General features: G+C 38.4%; 1 protein-coding gene across 1 annotated transcript; it reads left to right on the top strand.

Annotated features, from left to right (window-relative positions):
• Window positions 1-503: 503 nt before the first annotated feature.
• On the top strand, window positions 504-19,396 carry LOC118843509. Its single transcript, XM_036751174.1, has 3 exons — window positions 504-1,603; window positions 16,298-16,493; window positions 18,123-19,396. Exons 1-3 carry the CDS (start codon window positions 704-706, stop codon window positions 18,299-18,301), a joined length of 1,275 nt encoding a protein of 424 aa, XP_036607069.1. The 5' UTR covers window positions 504-703; the 3' UTR covers window positions 18,302-19,396.
• Window positions 19,397-21,719: the final 2,323 nt, after the last annotated feature.

The raw sequence follows: 21,719 nt of genomic DNA, 5'->3' as shown, positions 1-21,719 counted from the left end.
CTCACTAGTCAAAGCCAGGACTTAGGGTCTGGAAAATAGTAATCATTCATTCCTGTAATAATCATTTATTAAATGCCAACTAGAACCAGGCACTGAACTAGGCACGGAGCTTACAAAGACCAAAATAAATGAAACCCTGCCTTTGAAGAGTTTACCCTCTACTGGAGGGAGATGGTATATATACAACACGGCCTCTCTTTTCTCTGGTAGGAATGCAAGTTACAATTTAGATCAGAGTGATCAAAGTGAGAGAGACCAGGTGAGTAAATTGAGTCATAGACTTTCAGACCTGGGAAAATGTAGATTGTAAATGCTTCAATGATCCTTAAAATATAATCCATTAGAGGGAGAGGAATTTTAAAATATAGAGCATAGGATGTCAGAACTAGAAGAAATCCTAGCACAGAAAACATGAAATTCTATAAATATCTAATCCAGGAGGAGGAGGGGAAGCAGTAGGAGGAGGCATAGGGAGAGGAGGAAAGGGTGGAGATGTGGGAGGAGAAAGAGGAGGAGGAGCTACCAGCAGTGGAGAAGGGTGGAGGGTGGGTACTGCGCTTAGCAGAGAAGTCTGAGACCGAGGCTGTCACAGCCTAGGCAGATCAGGGGGAGAAGGAAGGCTTGAGGGCCCCCGCAGCTGAAGCGGGACAGGAAAGAGAAGGGAGCTGAGGCCCAGGCAGAGTGTGCACAGCTGCCTCTGAAGATGGAGGTCATGGGCGGACAGGCCCCTGCTGGGGCTGGAGGTCTGGCAGCGGTAAACATGGGGCCTGAAGCCCTCATCTTAGCTGTGGCAGTGGCTGGAGCTGGAGGAGGGCCATCGCCTACAACTGGGAGCGGATCGAGCCCAGAGACCGATACATGGACATGGACATGGACATGGAAGGGGGAGTGGTCAGGGCAAGATATAGCACTAGGCCCCACGTTGGCCGCTCTGTTGCTGTTGTACGCTGCGTTGTGGGCTAGTGTAGTAGAGTTGAGATGGAGGGTCCTGGATCTGGCTCAGCAGCAGGAAGAAGAACAAGACACAGAGGCAGGGGCAGAGGAAAGGGCAGAGACAAGGACAGAAACAGAGGCAGGGGCGGAAGCAAAGCAGGTGCTTGAACAAGAGCCTGAGCAGACCGAACTCAAACATAAGCTAGAAGCAGTGCCCGAGATGGAGACCGAGTCAGAGGCCGAGGCAGAGGCAGAGGTAGAGGCAGAGCTGGAGTTGAGGGAGCCTTCGGGCGCTTGGAGCCCAAAGGAGCCTGCATCTTTATGTGAGATCGAGCCCCGGACCAACGTGCCTGTACTGGGGATGGATGTCCGCCCTGTGAGACTAGCTGGTGTAGTGGTTGCTGTCCGCTCGGGTCTGGTGCTGAAAGTGACGACATTGGACGCAGGAGCAGGGGGTTTGCTGCTGTCCCGCTCACAGCAAGTAATCCTAGACGAGGGCAGCATTCGCTCCCTGCGTCCTTTGGGAGTGGATTCGGTTCGCATGAACAACTGCTGGGACAATGGACGCTTCTTCCCTCGGCTTGGAGCCTTCCAAGAGCACTTGCTCAGCCTACTGGAGCAGGAGGCCTGTCGAGCAAGGACCAACATCCTCGTCTTCCTGGACACCAAGGTGAGGGTATCAGTTGGGTGGGCCAGTCTCCGGGGCTGCCTTAGCCACCCATAAAGTGGTCCCAGGATGCTATAACTAATTGGTCCTCACCAGCCACATTGTAGGAGGCCCACAAGACTGACATCCAGTATCTCCCTGGGTATGAAGATGAAGATAGTGAGTTCAAAATTAAATTGGGGAGGTGCAGGATGAAAGACTATAAGTCACTCAAAATAGTAGGCATTGTCCACTGACCTTCTTGTCTTCCTGGACACCAAGGTGAGAGAACTAGCATTGAATAACAGTGGCCTCAGGGATTTGTATGTGAGCCATTCACAGAGACAGTCATCCATGCTTCCACTTCATGCCCCACCCCCTCACTGCAGAGGGTAGGGTAAGGAGATTACCATGGAATCCTAGGACCTATTTGTTAGACACTCACAGAATGAGACACAAAATATTTTGAATTTATATAATTCTATGTCAGTCCACTACATTTGATCTTCACAGCAACTTGGGCAGATTACACAAGTATTATGTCCATTATACAGAGACTTTGATGAGTTAAGTAACTCCCTCCAGGGTCCTTATCACAGAGGTCATGATAGAGAGATGATGAGGGGCCCCCAAAGCCTCTAGGTTGTCCCCTAGCAGTGATCCAAGCCCTCCCATGCCCTGCTGGCCTCTTTCAGGGTGATAAGAGATCATCTGTAATTATTTTATTATAAAAAGACCTACCAGAAGCCCCCAAACCATTTTATGAAATTTGGAAGTACTTTTTTTCATATTTAGTTTTCCTTTCATTAGTATTTGTCTTCATAGGATTTTCACCTCCAATACCCCCAGCTTACACGAGGCTCTATATTTCAGGAATGGAGACTCCCAAAATTTAAATCCCAACCTCTTTTGAAGAAGAAAGGCTCTTTCTAATATACAAAATGCACCATTTTTTGCCTTCCACTCTAATTCAATGTGCAGAACAAAAAGGCAAATTATTTCTATAGAGATATTATTTTTCTGATATACTATATTGGTCCATATATGAGCCCCAATATCTTCCCCCTCTCCAAAAAAACCTAGCTTTTATAAAACTTGAGTATAATCTGTTATCATCTGCATCACTGAAAAATCAAGTACAGTAAAAATGAATAAAATGTTTATTTGAATTGTAAGAAAAAGGGGGGGAAGCTTTCATCATAACTTTTTCATACTGCAATTTTGGGTAGAACTTGCCAAGAGCATTTGAAAATTCAAGTCATTTCTATAACATGATGAGGCCTCAGAGAAGAAATTTTGCATAATTACTTTTCAGTGTATATTTATGAAGTTTTTCCACCAAAATAAATCCTTCAAAAATTTGCTAAGCATTTACTACATGGCAAGTCTTGTTGTTGGTGCTGTTAATACAATTAAATCAACATAGTCCTTGATCTAAAGGTGCTTATATTTTATATATATATATGTGTGTGTGTGTGTGTGTGTATTATATATTATATATATGTTATGATAGTATAACATTTTATTATGTTAATTAGAGCTTATGTGGTACTTTAAATCCATCATCTTATTTAATTTTTGCAACATCTCTATGAAGTTATTGTATATTATCCCCATTTTATAAAAGCAGAGAAAGATTTAGATATGTTAAATCACTTGCCTATGGTCACACAACTGGTAAATGGCAGAGCAGGATTGAACCCAGGTTTTCTAATGTAAAATTCTCTTTCCACTGATACCATAGCTACCTACCATTTTCAAAGAGATGACCATGTTCAGGAAACAATTATATTCAGGATAATAAATGTTAGGGAATTTTTGAATTTTAGATTTTTTTAAAAATCACAATATGTATTTTTCTTGGGCGTGCGCAGGAATTCTTATTGATCTAGTATTTTATGATTGGGTGGGTCAAAGAGTAAAGTTGATGAATAGGCCTTGTTTTTTTCCTAAATAGAAACATTTAGTTTGGAGAACAGAAGGCTTATTGTATGAACATGATAGCTGTCTTCAAATATTTGAAAGATTGTCATGAAGACAGGATTGGATTGGTTCTGCTCAGTCCCAGAGGACAGAACTAAGATGAATGGGTAGGAGTTAGCATGGCATATTGAAAGGATCATTGGATTTTGAATGAGCATATGAGTTCAAATTTTGACTCATTCTTACTAGCTGCACAACCTTGGGCCAGTAAATCCTCTCTAGGTTTTCTCTTTCTTATCTGTAAATGAAGAGGCTAGATGAAATCAGACCAAAGTACCTTGCAACTCTAAGTCCTATAACTTCCTATGTAAATTGCATGAAGGTTGATTTCGGCTTGATGTAAGCATAATCTTAATGATAGAGCTCTACAAACATGAATGGAAGGAAGATAGTGGGTTCCTGCTACCTAGAGGTCTTCAAGTGGAAGCTGGATAGACACTTTTTGGTAATGTTTTAAAGAAGGTTTCTGTTTAGGTGCAGGTTGGACTCTATGACTAATGTTTCTTCTCAGTTTGAAATTCAAAGTGGTGAGCAATTTAACTGGGATAAAGTAAAAAATTATATTTATTAAAATAAAATAAACCTTACAACTTTCAACATCTTAAAAAAACTCCTTCTAATCCTCGTTTTGCTGCAATCATTTGTCTTACATACTCTTTTTATTAAGCACCTATTATGTGTCAGGCACTGTGCTAAGCACTGGGTATATAAAGAGAGATAAAAAGTCAGTTCTTGTCCTCAAGGAGCTCACAGTCTAATGGAGAAGACAACAAGTAATAGGAGAGACAAACTGTGACTCTCAGTTATATACAGTTTGCTTTCCTTTAAAAATACATAGCAAATTCAATGTAATTTTCAAAGCTATCCTGTTGGTCTTGGATTCTTCTTGGCCTTGCTTCACTTCTCTTTTTGTGCATTAAAAAGTAATTGAATAATCCTGTATTCTTTCTTTCTTTTTTTACTATCCCCATCCCAATCCCTCTTTCTCTCCAACTCATACTTCAATTGAAGAAAAGAAAAAGAAAAACATGAAGTAAATATGGATAGTCAATCAAAATAAATCCCACATTTTCCATGTCTAAAAATGTATGTTTTATTCTATGCCTTGAGTTCATTACCTCTCCATTTAGAGATGGGTAGCATGCTTCATCATTGGTCCACTGGAATCATGGTTGGGTATTCCATTACTCAGAGTTTTTAAATCTTTCAAAGTTATTTTTATTTGTAATGTTGTTATTGTACAAATTGTTCTCTAGGTTCTTCTTACTTCACTCTGTATCACTTCATACAAGTCTTCCATGTGTCTCTGAAACTATCCTTTTAATAATTTCTTATAGCAAAATATATTACATTCATATATCATATTTGTTCAGCTATTCCCCAATTGATGGTAAATCCCTTAATTTCTAGTCCTTAAAAGAGCTGGTATAAGTACTTTTGTACATATGGGGTCTTTTCTCTTTTTGTTCTTTTGTTTTTTGTTCTTTGTTTGGTTGGTTGGTTTTTTACGGGGTAACAACCTAGAACTAGACCAAAGGGCATATGCAATATAGTGACTTTTAGGACACAATTCCAAATTGCTTTTCAGAATGGATGAACCAATTCACAGCTCCACCATCAATATATGGCATCACACAATAATGTGTTGCTTTTCCTATAGGCCATCAGAGAACTGTCATTTTCCTTTTTTGTTGTCTCTGCCAATCTGATGAGTATGAGGTAGAACCTCAGAGTCTAATTTACATTTCTCTAATTATTAGTGATTTGTAGCATTGTTTTCCATAGGACTGTTGATAGCTTGGATTTGCCCCTTGAAAACTGCCTGATCATGTCTTTTAACAATGTATCTACTGGATAATGGCTTTTATTCTTTTATATTGGATTCAGTTGCTTATGTATGTTGGATATGGGACATATATATCAGAGCAACTTATTGTAAAAATGTTTTTCTAGTTAACTGTTTGCCTTCAAATTTCAGGTATATTGGTATTGTTGTGAAAACATTTTAGTTTTATATAAACCACAATTCTCCATTGTGATCCTCTCCCTTGTTTTATGATGAACTCTCTTTTATCCACAGATCTGAAAGATTTTTTCTTCCTCTAATTTGTTTATGCTGTGATCTTTTGTATCTCAGTCATGTGTCCATTTGGAGCTTATCTTGGTATATGGTATGAGATGGTGGTTTAAACCTAATTTCTATCACCCTCCTTTTTTGTTTTTCCACTATTCCTTACTTCAGTAGCTGCAGATTTGGAGTCTATCTAGCACAAGGCTACTAGGCTTGTTTCCTATTGTGTATTGTGTACCTAATATGTTCTCGTGGTTAGCCTCTGTCTTTTTTAACCAATACTATTAATTTTGATTATTACTACTTTGTAAAATGGTTTGAGATCTGGTGTTGGATAGGCTTCCTTCCAACACTTTCTACTATTTTCTATAATATTTTTATTGACCTTTTGTTCCTTCAAATAAATTTTTTCATAGCTTCATAAAGTAATCCTCTGACAGTTTAATTGGTATGGCACTAAATAATTAATACTATCATTTCTATTCTATTGACACAGCCTATCCATGAGCAATTACTATTTCTCCAACTATTTTGATCAGTATTTCTGTAAAGAGTGTTTTGTACTATTAGTCAGGTAGGTGGTACAGTGGCTAGAGTACTGGGCCTAGAGACAAGAAGACCTGAGTTTAAGTCCAGCCTCATACACTTACTAGCTGTGTGACCCTGGACAAGTTACTTGACCTCTGTTTGCCTCAGTTTTCCCAACTGTAAAATGGACATGCCTCCCAGAATTGCCCATGAGGGTAAAATGAGGTAATATTTGTAAAGCACTTAGCACAGTGCCTGGAACATAGTAAGTACTAGATTAATATTAGCCATTATTTGTTATCTTCCTATAGTTTGTGTGTGTGTGTTGTTGGACAGACTCCCAAATATTTTATACATTCTGTAAGTTATTTTGAATGTAATTTCTCTTACCATCTCTTCCTGCTGGGTTTTGTTAGCAACAACTAACAATTTATAGGGATTTATTTTATATCTTGTAACTTTCCTTTCCCTCACATTTCCTTTTTTCTCATAAGACCATCAAAACAGAACAAAACCAAACCCCAGGCCCTCCAGCTGTCGTATTTAGCTTACTTTATGACTGTTGAAGACTACAGATTCTGAGTAGAAACTAGTTTCTTCTCCCTACATTAGAATGTAAATAATTCATCATCATATAGTCCCTTCCAAATTATCAAATTCATGTATCTATATTCTTGACTCTTGTGATTGCATTTTAAAATTTTTATTCAGTTCTGACCTTTTCATCAGGAATGCTTAGAAGTCATCTATTTCACTGAAGTTCCATTTTCCCCCTTGTTGGATTAGACTCAGTTTTCTCAGATGAGTTATTCTTGATTGTAAGCTTTTAGTCTTTTGTATTGTGGAATATTGTATTTCAAGTTCCTTATGGTGGCAGCATCTGAGTCTTGTGTGATACTGGCTGTGGCTCCTTGGTACTTGAACTCTTTTTTGGAAGGCTATTTTCATTATTTTTTTTTCTTTGATCTATGAGCCCTGGGTTGTTAGGTAGGATGTTCTTTAGAGGTTATCTTGCTCAGCTGTCTCATTTTACTGACAAGAAAACTAAGATCTAGAAAAGTAAAAGGATTTACTCAGGATTCAACAAGGCTAGGATTCAAACCTAGATCCTCTTATTATAAATACAGTGCTCTCTTTATTACACAATATTGCCTTCTAAGGCCCTCTCAGCTCTAAATTACTATGATAATTTCATTGTAAAGATGTAAATCATAGCTGTAGCAGAAAGGTAGCCAAATGATCTTTATAGAGCTAACAGTTTGTTGGTTTTAAGTACCAGGATTAAGATATTCCAGACAAATTGCAGATCCAATCAATAACATTGCTACCTTCCTTTGATGAACTGTTATTTAAAAAAAAATTCCTTATCTCTAGTGCCAATGCCAGAAACCCAAACTCACTATGGATCTCTCTATGGGGTAGATATCAATCCTTGAGTTTAAACCAAATAGCACTTAAGACTGACTTTCACCTGAAAATCTATCAAAGTTCCATGATCATTATATGACTATGGCATTTCCCAAATCAAATTCTGAAACTTAGATTCCTACATTTTGCTCTCAGAAACTCCATAAGCACTTTGAGGTTTTTCAGGTTAGGTACTCAATCTGCCATGAAATAAACTAAAGAAATTTCCACAAGACAGCACAGAATCAAGTATGGCCAGTTGATTCTCAGACTCACCCTCCATAAATGCTTTCCTTTAATAAAAATAGTAAGTTTTATTTATGCCTTCCTTGTCCATGGTACTTTTAAAAAATTTTGAGATCCCTTCTTCCAATACACACACCCCTTAACAGTTTTGGAAAATGAGGTTGAATGGAGAGAGGTGGAGAAATCATTCAGTATTATTGCTGCTGTCAGTCTCTTCTTAACCCTCCATGTATTCTAGAAATTTCCCCAATTCCTTAAGTGTAATAAGAAGCAAACTTCTTCCTGCACTTTCCCTCTTACACAAGAAAGACAAAATAGCCTTTAAAAAAGATCTTTACTAGATAATTCTGGGAAGTAATTAATAGATGCAAACTTGTTCAGAGCTTAGAGTCATAAAGGGCAAAGAAGTTGTAAAGTATGTAATTTTATTGTTTTGATGAATGGCAATTGGGGACAGGAGAGCAAAGGACTTGAACACAGGAAATCCTGGTTCAAGCTTTAGCTCCACCATTACAGAATCATGGAATCATAGAATCTGAGTTTTAAAAGGAACCTCACAGGCCATATCTAGACCAACCTTTGTCTGACCAACAATTCTCTATATAATGTAGCCAACAAAAGGCCATCTCCAGAAGCTCACTTCCTCTCAGCTCATTTCACTTTTATATCATTCAGATGATTATCTGTAGTTTCTACCCACTGATTCCAGTTATCTCATCTAGGTCCAATGGAAGCATATCTATTGCTCTTTCACAATTTTCAAATTCTCTAAGACATAGCCCTTCGACAACTTTGAAGACAGATATCATATGGTCCCTGAGTGTTGTCTTCTCCAAGCTAAGTATACCCTGTTGTCTCAGCTTAATTTTAAAGCCATTTATCAAACTGGTTGCCCTCCTTTGGATGCTCTACATCTTGTCAGAGTGCTAAAATGTAGCCCTCTGAAGCAAGTGCAATACTTTATTGTCTGACTGGGGCAAATAAAGTAGAATTTTCATCTTCCTAGTTATTGACACTAAATCTTTCTATTACTGCCTGAGATCACTTTGGCTTTTTGGGTTGCCACAATAATATCATTGATTCATATGGAGCTTGAAGTCCACTGTTTCTCAAACATCTGTCTAGTCATACCTCTATGACATGAGGTCAGTTTTTATTAACCCATGTTTAAGATTTTACATTTATCTCTATTAAATTTCACTATATTCAATTTGCTTCAATGTTCTGGATTAAAAAGATCCTTTTGCATCCTATCTATAGAAGCCATTATTCCTAGCTTAGTGTTTTCTGAAAATTTAATAATTCCACCACAGATGCCTTTATTCAAGTCACTGTTAAAATGATGAATCATACAGAACCAAAGACAAATCATGTGACACTACATTAGCTTTTGCCTTCCAAATTGCCATTAATAACTATTCTTTGGCGCTAGCCATTCAGCCAGTTTCAAATCCACTAACTCTACTAATGCCTGGACCTCATCTCTCCATGTTGTTCACAAGGATAGCCAGAGAGATCTTGTCAGACCTTGTCAAGACAAACTTTATGTAGTTGTGATCAAATGATATGTGTGTGGATCTCTTTGCAACCCTTAAAGTGCCATATAAGTGTAAATTGTTATTACTCTGGGATATAGTTCAAATAGGCCTGGTGACTTCAGCTCATCAAAGTACTCTCTTACTATCTTCAGGCTTATATTGGATTTCAACTCCCTGACAGCTATTTTTGTTCTGTCCTTTCCACTCCAAGAGACTTTTCTCCTTGACAGAGAAAACAGAAACAAAATACAAGCTGAATAGTTCTATATTCTCTTAGTTATGGCAGCTAGGTGGCACAATACATAGAGCATTGATCCTGTAGTCAGGACAACCTGAGTTCAAATATGGCCTTAGACACTTATAAATGATGTGACCCTGAGCAAATCACTTAACCTCTGTCTGCTTCAGTTTTCTCATCTGTAAAATGAAGATAATAATAGCACCTGCTTTTCAAGGTTGTTGTGAGGATTACATGAGAAAATATTTCTAAAGTACTTAGCACAATGCCTAGCTCATAATAGGTACTATATAAATGCTAACTATTATTATCATTACTATATCATTATTATATCATCCACTTTAAGGAGAAATCATATCTTCTTTGATCTCCTGCTTCAATTTAACTTTTAAAAAACCTACCTTTTTGTTTTGCTCATCCCATTCATTGCCAGCTTCAGCTGATTCTAAACCTTAGCATTCTCAACAACATTCTCATAGTATTGTTATGTTTTCTGTTTTTATCTTCTTACCTAACCTTGCTTCCATCTGCAATACAGCTTTTAAAAAAATACGAATTGGTTGATGAAGTCCTTGTATATCAGTTTCTGTCTAAAGAATTCCACATACATTTCATTTTTGTCCAAATAGTCTATGGTATACCTTAATGGCAGTATCACTTTGTTTCTACATCTTTTGATTTTAATTGAATTGGGTATAATACCTTCCCATCTCTGGGTCTCCATTTTCTCATCTCTAAAATCAACAAGATGGTTTCCAAGAAGTCTTCTACCTCTAGTATTCTATGATCTATTATCTAAAACAATTTCCCTTCTCATCCATTCTCAGTCTTAAAGTTCCACTGTAAAGTTTTAAAACAGTTTCTACAAGATTATTTCACCTCCAGCTTCTGTAAAGGACAAACTAGATCTAGGAAAACAATTTTTAAAAATCAAGTTATTACAGCCTTTCAAAGTTTGCAAGGCACTTTACATATTTTATCTCATGTGAGTTTTTACCACAGCCGTGTGATATACTGTCTCACTATTTCCATTTTACAGATGAAGAAACTGAAGTTCAGAGATTTTAAGTGGCTTGCTCTCAGTTAAAGAATTAGTGTCAGAGGTCAAATTTGAACCTAGTTCTTCCTGATTCCAGCTTAAGCACTATATTATACCACAGTGCTGTAATCTATTTTTCAGTCACTGGAAAATCACTGAATCTTAGAGCTGGAAAATCTTTCAGAGGGCACTGAATCTGCATAGGAATCTTCTCTACAACTCCCCAACAAGTAGTCATCCAACTTTTACTTGAAGAATTGAATCCACTGAAGGTAGCAAGGTTTTTATGGGCAATATTGTCGCTTGTCTTGAGCTCCAATTCCCTATTAACCAGTTTGTTCCATATTTCCCAGAACAAATAGAATTTTCCTTGATAGAGGAAAGCAAAGTACAAATAACACTAACTTATTTGTCAGAAGGAATAGAGCACTGATTTAATTGGCAACAGGAATAGGATGATTCTGTGTTTTATTTACATTACCACTCCCCACGCCCTAGTCTGACCCTAGATTTAGTACTTGTTTTACCATACCATGTTGCTTGCTTGATGATATAAACCATCTTCCCCCAGGAATAGAGCAATGAAAAAGATACTCAGCTATAGTGTCACATGGGCAAGAAAGAGGGCAATCAAGTAGACCTGGAACTTGGGAGTACAGGTATCTTTTTCCTTTTTTAAAAAAGAAGAGAAAACCAATGAAACAGTGACCTTGAATTTATAAAATATAAAGGCATTTTTTAAAAATTTAGCCAAAAATATTACTTCATTTTCCTTTGTGTTTAAGAAATGGAGGGGAAGGAACAGTTGACAGTAGTTGCCAAGGTCCTATAGACTATTAGAATTGGAAGGGACCTTCAAACACAGCAATTTAGAGATAGAAGGAAACTTAAGGTTGTCTAGTTCAATCCTTTAATTTTACAGTTGAGGAATTTAGGGACTAGAGAAAGTAAATGATTTGCTCAACACAGCTAGTAAGTTCAAGTCAAGCAGGAAATCTGGTTTGGCTGGAATGTAGATGGAATGCATGAAGGTGAGTCATATGACATAAGGCTGAAAAGCTAGGTTGCAGCCAGATTATAGACAGCTTTGAATGCCAAGATGAGGAGTTATACTTTATTTGGTATGGAGCACCATTTTAACATATCCAACATTTGCTTCCTTGGACATGGTTTAACATAAAATTTAAAATGTCCATGTTGGGTATACTAAGTATTCTGAATTCTATTATAAGGACATTATCATGCACTGAATGTCTTCTAGATCCTAATGATGTGACAGTTATAGAAACCATGACCAAGATGCAGGAAGTTTATATGAAAAAATCATTCTTTAGGTAACCCTTGGTAAAGTTCTCTTTACTAAAAGGCTTTGATATCCCTAGAAGAGAGAGAAGACAGAAAAACTTTTGTATGTGGTTTAGACTAGATGGCCTCTGAGGTCCCTTCCATCTCTCAAAAACAAATTCTGTGGTGATTTTCCCGACAATTAGTGTCAATTAACCTCTAAGTGATTAGTTCTGCGATAACTAAATGGTATACCCAGGGAGGAAAAAAGCAACCACATGAACAGAATTTTTATATCTTAATGATATTTTTTAAGACACTAATCTTTGCAGCCAGTAGAGGTATAAAGAGGGTTTGAGATGAGACAAAATATTCCCTAGGTCTGTGTCTCCTACTGAGTATCCACCAGCTACCTGAGCAGCACAGAAGTCTACAGTTTGAGCTTAGCTAGTCGGGAATGGCAACTTCTAGACAGATGAGCTGGGCAGTACAGAAGCCTGAGGTACCAGTCTAATTAATGAAGAGCGATTCCCAGAGTTTTTGATAAAGCTGTAGTGCCAAATATGGTTCACCATATTTCTCTTTTTTATTGAGTAATGTTTCAAGTTTCTAGTTCTCTGTAGGATCAGATAGATCATCTTTCTTACATCTACTTAGAATGCAGCAATCTATTATCTATAGGAGTTAGGATGATACCAAAAAAAGAAAGAAAAGAAATAAAATCAAACAAAACTTCAAGCTGAGATAAGCATCATTACAGTTTTGGAAATAATGAAAGATTTTTCCAGCAATTTAAGAGATACGAGGTAAAATAAGAAAAATGTAAAAAAGAAATAAAAACAATAAAAACAAAAACGTATGTACATTGAAAAAAAGAATCTTAAGGAGTTTTTTTCATCTTCTAAATAACTTTTTTTCCATTGCCAAGAGAAATAGACCTGAGGCATTCTCCATAGCAGCATCAATGCTCAAAAACATTTACAAGTTTCCCTTGGGAATCTACATATGAATGCTGATCTAAATATAGGGCCAGACAAAACTTCACAAGGATTCTATTAGAGAAAAATACTTCAACTTACCAATATAGACATATAGATAACTATCTTACCATACAGATACATAAAAGATGGACATTCTCTAGCAACCAATGTCAATTTGTTGACATTCATAGGGAAAAAAATGGCCCTAAGTTACAAAAATCCTAAATGGGAAATATTCTTGTAAACATTATGAAAAGTGGGCACAGAACTATAAACCAGACATTATGAAAATTTATTTTAAGCAGTTGCAGTTTTGTTTGAACCAATATAGTAACTGTGAACCAGTGCCTTTAACTCTCTGGATGTCAGCTGCCTCCTCTATAGAATGAGAAGGTTGTATTCTCTGAGGTCTTTAAGGGCTTAGTCCAGATCTAAATCTTAAGAGTCAAGATTCCTGTACAAGAAAGAAAGAATTACCTCTTGCCATCTACCTTCTAGGATGTCACTGGATTCTTTACTTCTTGTGCCAGCTGCCTCCTTGTCCCTCCTCACTCCAAATTCTACTGGTTTCCAGTCATAAACCTCACAGGGCCTTCTCATTCAATTCAACCAACACTTACTATGCAACTTCTGTGTGTAGAGTTGGCGGAAATAGAATATTCAGCTACAAGATGGTCCTTAAACTCATTGAACCTACAATCTAATACAGGGGAATTCTCAACAGGACTTGATTCAGGCTAATCCCTGGTAGTTTATGTTCAGTTTTGGAATGAGTGAGACATTCATGAGTTGTTCAACAATTAACAAAGGAGATTTATTTAGTTATAGCCAGAGAACAAGGATATGCATTGAGGATATACTGGGTTGAACCAGTTGAGTAAAGCTCTGCTGATTCTGACTTGCCCACAGTGGTCTACCACATCTTCCTTTTCATTCAAACTCAACTTTCCCCATGATTTGATAAAGAAGGTCAAAGCTCTTTCCTATTAGGGCAAGTCTAGATCTCTTCCTGCCTGTTTTGTACTCAGGGACCAGGAAGTCAAGACAACATTCCGAGCCAGTTAAGTCTCAAGTAAAGTCTCCATACCTAATAAAGAAAAATGATCCCAATTTGCTTGGGGATGGAGAATGGGATACTATGATAGTGCTCCAACCACAGGGAAAATGCACATGGAGATATAACTGTAATATTAAATAATATATCCAACAGGCATTTGGACATTGTTTTAAAATTCTAAATGAATGTGTGTGTGTGTGTGTGTGTGTGTGTGTGTGTGTGTGTGTGTATGTTATATGTGTGGGTGTGTATTCAAGATCTTAGATGATTTTTTGTTAGCATGTAAACTACCATAGGCAGAGGGTACACGTGCTTAGAATCTTAAGACTATCAGACCAAGAAAGGGACTTCAGAAGCCCCCTTATCCAACACACTCATTTTACAGATGAGAAAACTGAGACCAAAGGAGAAGAGATTACTGCTTAAAATGTAGCAGTCATAAAATGCTTTGAGTCTTATGGATACCAAATCTGTAACTAGTTTTTGGCCTATTGAACCCACAAAATGAACACCATGATTGAGAAATGACAAACTCTAATATTCTGAAATACCATTTTGGGTAGGACTTAGCAAAGGCCTGACTCCAAATTGTTGTGATATCTCATGATTAATAATAAGGATGGCAATATTAATGATATATATAAATTATATATATATATATGTATATATATATATATATCTTTAAGGCTTGCAAACCACTTTATATGTTATTTAACAAGATCTTCATAGCAGCCCTACAAAATAAGTGCTATTATTATCCCCATTTTACAGGTGAGGGAACTGAGGCTCAGGTAGAGTTGCAGCGGGACATCTCTAAAGAATTACAAAGACTCAGGTTGACTACAAGCCATTTGGAAAGATTTATTATAGTTTTGAGGTTTCACGCTCTGGTGAGTGGCTAAGTCCCCTAGAGGAACTAGAAACTTCAGTAAGGTGAGACCTACAATTTTATAGAGAATATGATGCTGATTACGCAACCAAAATTTATATGGAATATAGGAAAATGATTAATATTAAAAAGGCAGGAGGAGTTTGTTAAGGGATTAGGTAATGGAAGAGGCGTCCCAGGCTATCATAGGGTGGGTCCCTTCTACGGTTGGGTGATCAAGCATCCTGCTCTACATGCTGGTGGTGGTGTCTTCTGATTGGCTAGCTATTGTGGTCCTGTCTGGCCAAGATGGATGATTCGATTATGATAGCACACCTGTTTTGTGGGAAAGCGTCTATGGGACAGTGCTGAGTTTCTGTTTCTGTGGGAACTAAGAGTTCAGGGACACTCCTGTTCTAGTGAGCAGTGAGGCATAAGTTAGGACACTGATGGGGGTGGGGCTAGGTAGGTGCAGTGGGCCTGTAATGAAATTAAAATATTGGGGTTTGGAGGCAGCTCTATTGGGACTTCACCACTGTGTTCTGTCCACTATACCATGTTATCTCTGCAAGGTAGTGCCTAATGTTTTTTTTTTTTTGTTAAAGGAATCTTACCTGAGTGTGTAGATATGTATGCCCTTCCTATTTATTCAAACCCCATAATTTGAAAAAGGTCAAAGCAGTTTCTTATCAGTTATGGTAATCCCATTGACTCCAATCCAGAGCTGCATTGGACTCCATTCCCTGCCCACAATAGATAGGGATGTGGGTCAAGTGAGAAGGGAACTGGGATCATCAATTATATAGTTAAACAGGAGGGTCCTAAAAAGAACCCTCAGCTCTTTTTACTTTTTACCATGTGGATCTTTCAATCCCCTCCATATAATCCTGGCAAGATCCCTGAGGTCCAATGGTAACATGCAAAATGCATCTAGCTTCCAGATTTGAGAGCTGGCTTCTGGGGGAAAGTATTTTTCCCAGCCCTAATTCAAGGTAGGGATCCAGAAATAGCTAGCTATGCTTCAGTGGAAAATGTATTGAATTTGAAGTCTGAGAATTCCAGTTTGAGCCCTGGCTTTGCCACTCACTGTATGATCCTGAGTAAGCCCTTTCCCCCTCTGGATCTCACTTCCTTCCTCCATAAATTCACAGTGATGGACTAGATACTGTCTATCATCCTTTCCAAGACTAGGCACTATGATCTGTGATGCATGATGTGGGAATCTCATTCTTGCTTTATCAACTACTAGGTTTTGTAACTTGTAATTACAAATTTGTAACTTGTAACCTTGGGTCAAGTCATTTCTTCTCTCCAAACACCAGAATGTAAAAAGAGATTAATAAGCACTGCCTCGCCTCCCATATAAGATTGGTATGAGGCTCAAATGAGTATGTTTGTATGCAAAAGTAATATGTACAAATGTGAGATCTTTGGTAAAGGAGTCACCAAGCTTTGATCTCCTTTGTTCTATTCTTTCAGGCAATGAAGAAAATCTACCATCGGGTTTTCAATGCCTACAAAATGGATGGAGACCCAAAAGTGAGTGGCCTGTCACTCCAGCAGCTCCTTGAGATCTTGCTGTCTTGCAAGAAGATCACATCAACCTATATTAAGAGGAACAACATTGCTGTCATGATGGAGGGAGAAGATGCACGTCTGCTCAACTTTGATACTGGTGAGCTGCCAGACCTCCACGAAGTTTCAAAATACAAAACCAAGGCATTTGTAATCATATGTCAGAGTTGAAAACATCCTCAAAGCATATCAATGTCAACCTTGACCTGAAGAAGAGCCACAGAGGGACCCCAATACCCTTACTTTATAGATAAGGAAACTGTGGCCCTATGAGGTTATGGTGCTTTCTCAAGGTCATACAGGTAGTAAGGGTCAGAGGCCAGTCGGTCAGTAAACATTTATTAAGGGCCCACTATATGCCGGGCACTATGCTATGGGAGGGGAGTATAAAAAAGAAGTAAAAGATAGTCCCTGCCTTCAAAGAACTTACAATCTAATGGAATTTGAATTCCCATCTTCTGACTCAAACACTATTCTATGGCACAGTGCTTAATCTCCCCTACAACATCAAGCCTTTCCTTGAGGCCCTCCAGGGATGGAGAACTCACTACATCTCAAGGAAGGCCATACCACAGCTTTAACTACGAGGAAGTTTTTCCTTGAAAAAACTTAGTTACTAGGAGTAACTACTCCTAATTCTAAACTCTGGAGCCATGCAGAGCAAATTTGGTCTACTTTAGCAAAGTACTTCAGATAATCAAGTTTCCTAAATCTAAGGATTTAGAGTTGGAAGGTATCTTAGAGGTCTTCTAATCAAACCCCTTCTGTTAAAAATAAGGAACACAAGTCCCAGATAGGTCAAATGAATTGCCCCCAAATTATTCATTTAGTTGGGTTTTTTTTTAGGCCATTGGAGTTGGGTGACTTGCTCAGGGTCACATAGTAAGAGTCTGAGGTCAAATTTAAACCCAGGTCCTCCTGATTTCAGGGCTGGTGCTCTATCCACTGTACCACCTAGAAATTACTCATTTAGTAAGAAGAAGAGCCAGGATTCAAACCCAGATCTTCTGCCTTGAAATTCAGTGCTCTTCTGCTCTACCACGCTGCTTCTCTTTCCCAGGCTGGACATCTCCGATTCTTTTTTTTTTTTATCTCCTATTCTTTCAATCGATGCTTGTATGGTATAGTCTCTAGATGTGCTCCTCCTCCCATCCTATCTCCAGTCTTAGTTGTACTACTTTGAACAAGCCCAGGTTGCTTTGAATGTCTTTCCTGAAAATGAGAACTGAATACAGTACTTCAGCTACCATGTTCCTTGTGTTGGACATTATGCTTCTATTCATTTACTTGAATAACTGCCTGACATTTAAGCTCTAGCTGACTCTGGGAGGAAAACAAATTGGAGAGAGAATTTTTAATGACTGTTATGCTTGGGGGGAAGGATGAGGGATATGAGGAAAGAGAGACACAGAGATAATAAAATCAATAGTTCATGTAGTACCCTACAGTTTATAATGTGCTTTCCCCAAGATGATCCAATGAGGAAGGCTGTGCGATGTAACATTATCCCCATTTTACAGATGAGGGAAAACATCTCAGAAAAAGGAAGAGCTTGCAGTCAAAGTCTGCTTCCCTTTATCTCACATTGCTTTGTAATGCACGGTGTACCTATATGTTGCAATTTCAAAGTAAAATTAAAGTTGTGCTTCAGATGTGAGTTTATATTGATCTAACAGCCAAATTCTAATCACCATTTATAATTTCCTTTTTGAATCTGAATTCTTTCCAGGGTATGGTGTGAATCTTGGACCAAGGGGCCTGGAGTCAAATGAAGAATTAGCCACCAACACGGCAACAGCCAGGGATTATAGAGATGTTTTCCAACCTTCGTCAGCTAACACTAAACAGTCCAGAGAAATTGTTGAAGAATCTAAAAGTGATGGGCTGTTTGGTGCTCACTTTGAGTGAATAGAGCAAGGAGAACAGGTCTTCCATAAAGGGTAGACCTATCTAGCCAGGATGTTCTTGCAAAATCCTCCAAAATTAGTCAAAATACTCCAAGTAAGCAAATGGTGTCAGTATGGTTCTAGGCCTTTAAATGCAGACCAAAGGAAAAAAGGGTTATAAAATATAAGATTCCAATGAACTCTCAAGTTCACACACTGGAAACACACACACACACACACACACACACACACACACACACACACTCCACTGTTCTGCTTAGTATTCACTGGGTTACCTAGGATAAAAAAAAAATTCAGTATTTGATCCCTTAGGATTTTTGCAAGAAAGACTGAGGTACTAGGGTCTGTTCCCCCGTTCCCCCCTCCATACTTGTAAAGTATCATCTTAGAATGTCAGAGTAAGAAGGGACCTTAGAACATAGAAAACAGAATGTGAGAGCTGGGATGGACCTCAGAACATAGTACAGAAGATGCCACAGTTTGGAGGGATCTTGGAGAGGTTCCATTAGAGGAGTCTGCAGTTAGCTTTAGTGTTTCTCTTCAAATATGTGCCAAAATAAGGAATAGAGACTGTACTTGTATGTCAATTCCCTTCATTAATGCACTAGGAGTCACCCCATTACAGAAATGTTGATTGTGTATGATCCTCTAAACAATGTCTATCTCTAATGCATAGTTATTTAAGTGATATTATTGTTTCTTATACAGTATATGAATATTGTTGGTCTTTTTTGTATTGTATTAATGCATAAGTTAAATAAATATGTAAAACAGTACTTATGAAGTTGGTGGAAAATTTCCTTGAAAAGAATTGAAAGAATTGAAAAGAAATGTTTACTTAGATACTTACTAGACTGGGATTTCCCTGAAAGTATAGACTGTATCTTAGCTAAACTTTTATTCCTCTGCCCACTTCCCTTCCCCCACCATTAAATATAGTGCCCAAGCCATAATATAAAGCTTAAGGAGTGTTTCTTGAATGCATGAACATATGAATGGTTAAATCCATGATCTCATCAGTGGACTGGTCCTTCCATCAGCGCAGATCCTCCCAGCCTTCTCAGACTTCGTAATTCTTGGCTATGTCTCCCCCTCCCTCCAAGCCACTGGATCATAGTGATGCCTAGAAGAAGTCCCTATGCAGGGCAGTTTGGATAAGGAACACTTTCTCATATCCGTTTGGGGAAGTGGGTGGAATTGATGTTCCTTGAGAATGCTAATCTCTACCCTAGGATTATTATTTAGAGGTCTCTTACTTTAATTCTTCTTCCCTCCATTGCCTCAGAGAGCAAAGAAAACCCAACCCACTCCCCCCACCCCCAACACACACACATACACACACACACACACACACACACACACACACACACATACACACACACACACACACACACACACACACACACACACACACACACACAGTGACTCATGTTCATGGAGATATTGAGATGACTTCATAAGGGTTTTAATCTAGAGCAAAGGTCCCAGGTCCATGTGGTTTCTCTTTTCTGCAAAATCAGAAAGCTTTCAGTACAGATTGTTAATAAAATTCATGGAAATAAGGAACATGAACTTGGATGGACTAAAAGAGACAGTGGCAAATAGAAGAAGGTCCTGGCTTGCTATGGTGCATGGGGCCAGAAGGAGTGGGATAAATCTGAAGGAGCCAACAACTGAACAACAACAATAAAATTCATGAAGCTCTCAACCCCCAGGGTATTCTTTTGATCACTAAGTCAAAAGGGAGACTTCCCAGAAACTTAAATTTGTTATAATTCATTACCCATGGGTTTCCCTGACATTATTCTACCCTTTACAGCAAAAACACCAATTTAGGACATAATTAAAATGATCTTTAACTAGAAAATCATCATTAAAAAATAAAAACAACCACTAAACAAAGAAACACTTAGTAATGATGCCCAATGCTTGCAGCAATATAACAGAAAAGAAAAAAAATGGAGTAAATTCACCATTGTTCCAGTAATTTCCACAGGTAGGCATTATATCTGACAAATTCTTAAAATAAGGAGAGGGGGCTGTCCAGGGAAAGGAAAAGTCTTCATCCACTATGAGGCTTATAGTCAGTCTCCTGAAAAGAGTCCTATCTTTGGTGGCTGTTGTCACTATTCACTTTCTCCAACTCTCTCGATGCATCTCTATAAGTAGAGATTTTAAAACCCTGAAATCACCACCCTTCCCCCTCCCCTTCCCATCCCAAGATAGCTTCATGAATTCATCTCTTCCTCATTCCAGCTCATCTCTGGAAAGAAATACTATACCCAAGGTATATATATCTTGTACTATACCCCTCACAAGGCAACTATTCCAAGCCTTGCCAGAATGTTTGTTACAGTATGATCATAGATTTAAGAGTTGGAAGGAAATTAAAATTACCTAGTGTTTGGGGCAGAAGGACAGTGCAGTGGATAGAGTATTAAGCCTGGAGGCAGAAATACCTGAGTTTAAATCCAGCCTCAGACACTTACTAACTGTGTCACCCTGGGCAAGTCACTTAACTTTTATTTGTCTCCATTTCCTCAACTGTAAAATGAGGATAATAATAGCACCTGCACTCCAGGGTTGTTATGAGGATCATATGAGAATATTTGTGAAGTGCCTGACACATAGTAGTGATGGGGTGCTTGGGTGCTTGTGCTTGGACCCTACTTCCAAGATCACATTTCTCTCTAGCTTCAAAACACTATCCCTGACAGTTTTCTCCCCAGCCCGGGGACACTATGCCTAGCAATAACTCATAAGTGGGCCCCAATGAGGCAAACTATCTCTCCTTGTTTCAAGAACAAGTTGACCTCTGTAGAATTTCCCTTGTATGAATAGGACTATCTTGTACCAGCAGAACTATCATGTACTGATTCCCATAGTTATTGTATACAATCCAGAAGTCAAGCTATAGACATCAACTCTGGAAGCTATCTTGTTACAGACGGAAGAGATAAAAAACACACCCCTTAGGAAACCCTCCCCTGCCCCAGTTTCCAGTAGGGAATGAAGCCCATGACCAAGGTTGTATGTTATCACCTAATTAGAATGCTTGCCACATAATCCACTACTTTTCCTATATGAGGTTTAGCATCATTCCCCTTAGGTTGCAAGTTCCTGAAGGAGCTCTGCCTGCCATATTAGCGTTACAATAAACTTTTGGCCAACTTGATTTAAAGATTGCTTGAGTCCGTGAATTCATTGCAGACAAATGTGTGTGTGTGTGTGAGTGTGTGTGTGTGTCTGTGTGTAATTTCACAAATAACACAAAAGAGGCACTGGAGTTTTTGGGCTCCAGTCTCTAACAGGTTCACTCCTGATCTGAGCAGACAGCTTCAGAAGGGTTAATAATCTTACTTTATTCTAGTCTAGTCTTCTCAAGAGGGTTGCTGACAATGGGAGCACCAACTCCTACA

The sequence above is a fragment of the Trichosurus vulpecula genome, chromosome 3 (genome assembly GCF_011100635.1).
Source record: "Trichosurus vulpecula isolate mTriVul1 chromosome 3, mTriVul1.pri, whole genome shotgun sequence".
NCBI classification, from domain to species: domain Eukaryota; kingdom Metazoa; phylum Chordata; class Mammalia; order Diprotodontia; family Phalangeridae; genus Trichosurus; species Trichosurus vulpecula.
This window is presented reverse-complemented; position numbering and strand designations above follow the sequence as displayed.

Bases quoted from the DNA above. Each gene is read 5' to 3' on its own strand.
- LOC118843509 (XM_036751174.1), top strand. From the start codon at position 704: ATGGAGGTCATGGGCGGACAGGCCCCTGCTGGGGCTGGAGGTCTGGCA. The intron at 1,604-16,297 runs GTGAGGGTATCA...CTATTCTTTCAG, and splicing joins TCGTCTTCCTGGACACCAAG to GCAATGAAGAAAATCTACCA. The intron at 16,494-18,122 runs GTGAGCTGCCAG...AATTCTTTCCAG, and splicing joins TCTGCTCAACTTTGATACTG to GGTATGGTGTGAATCTTGGA.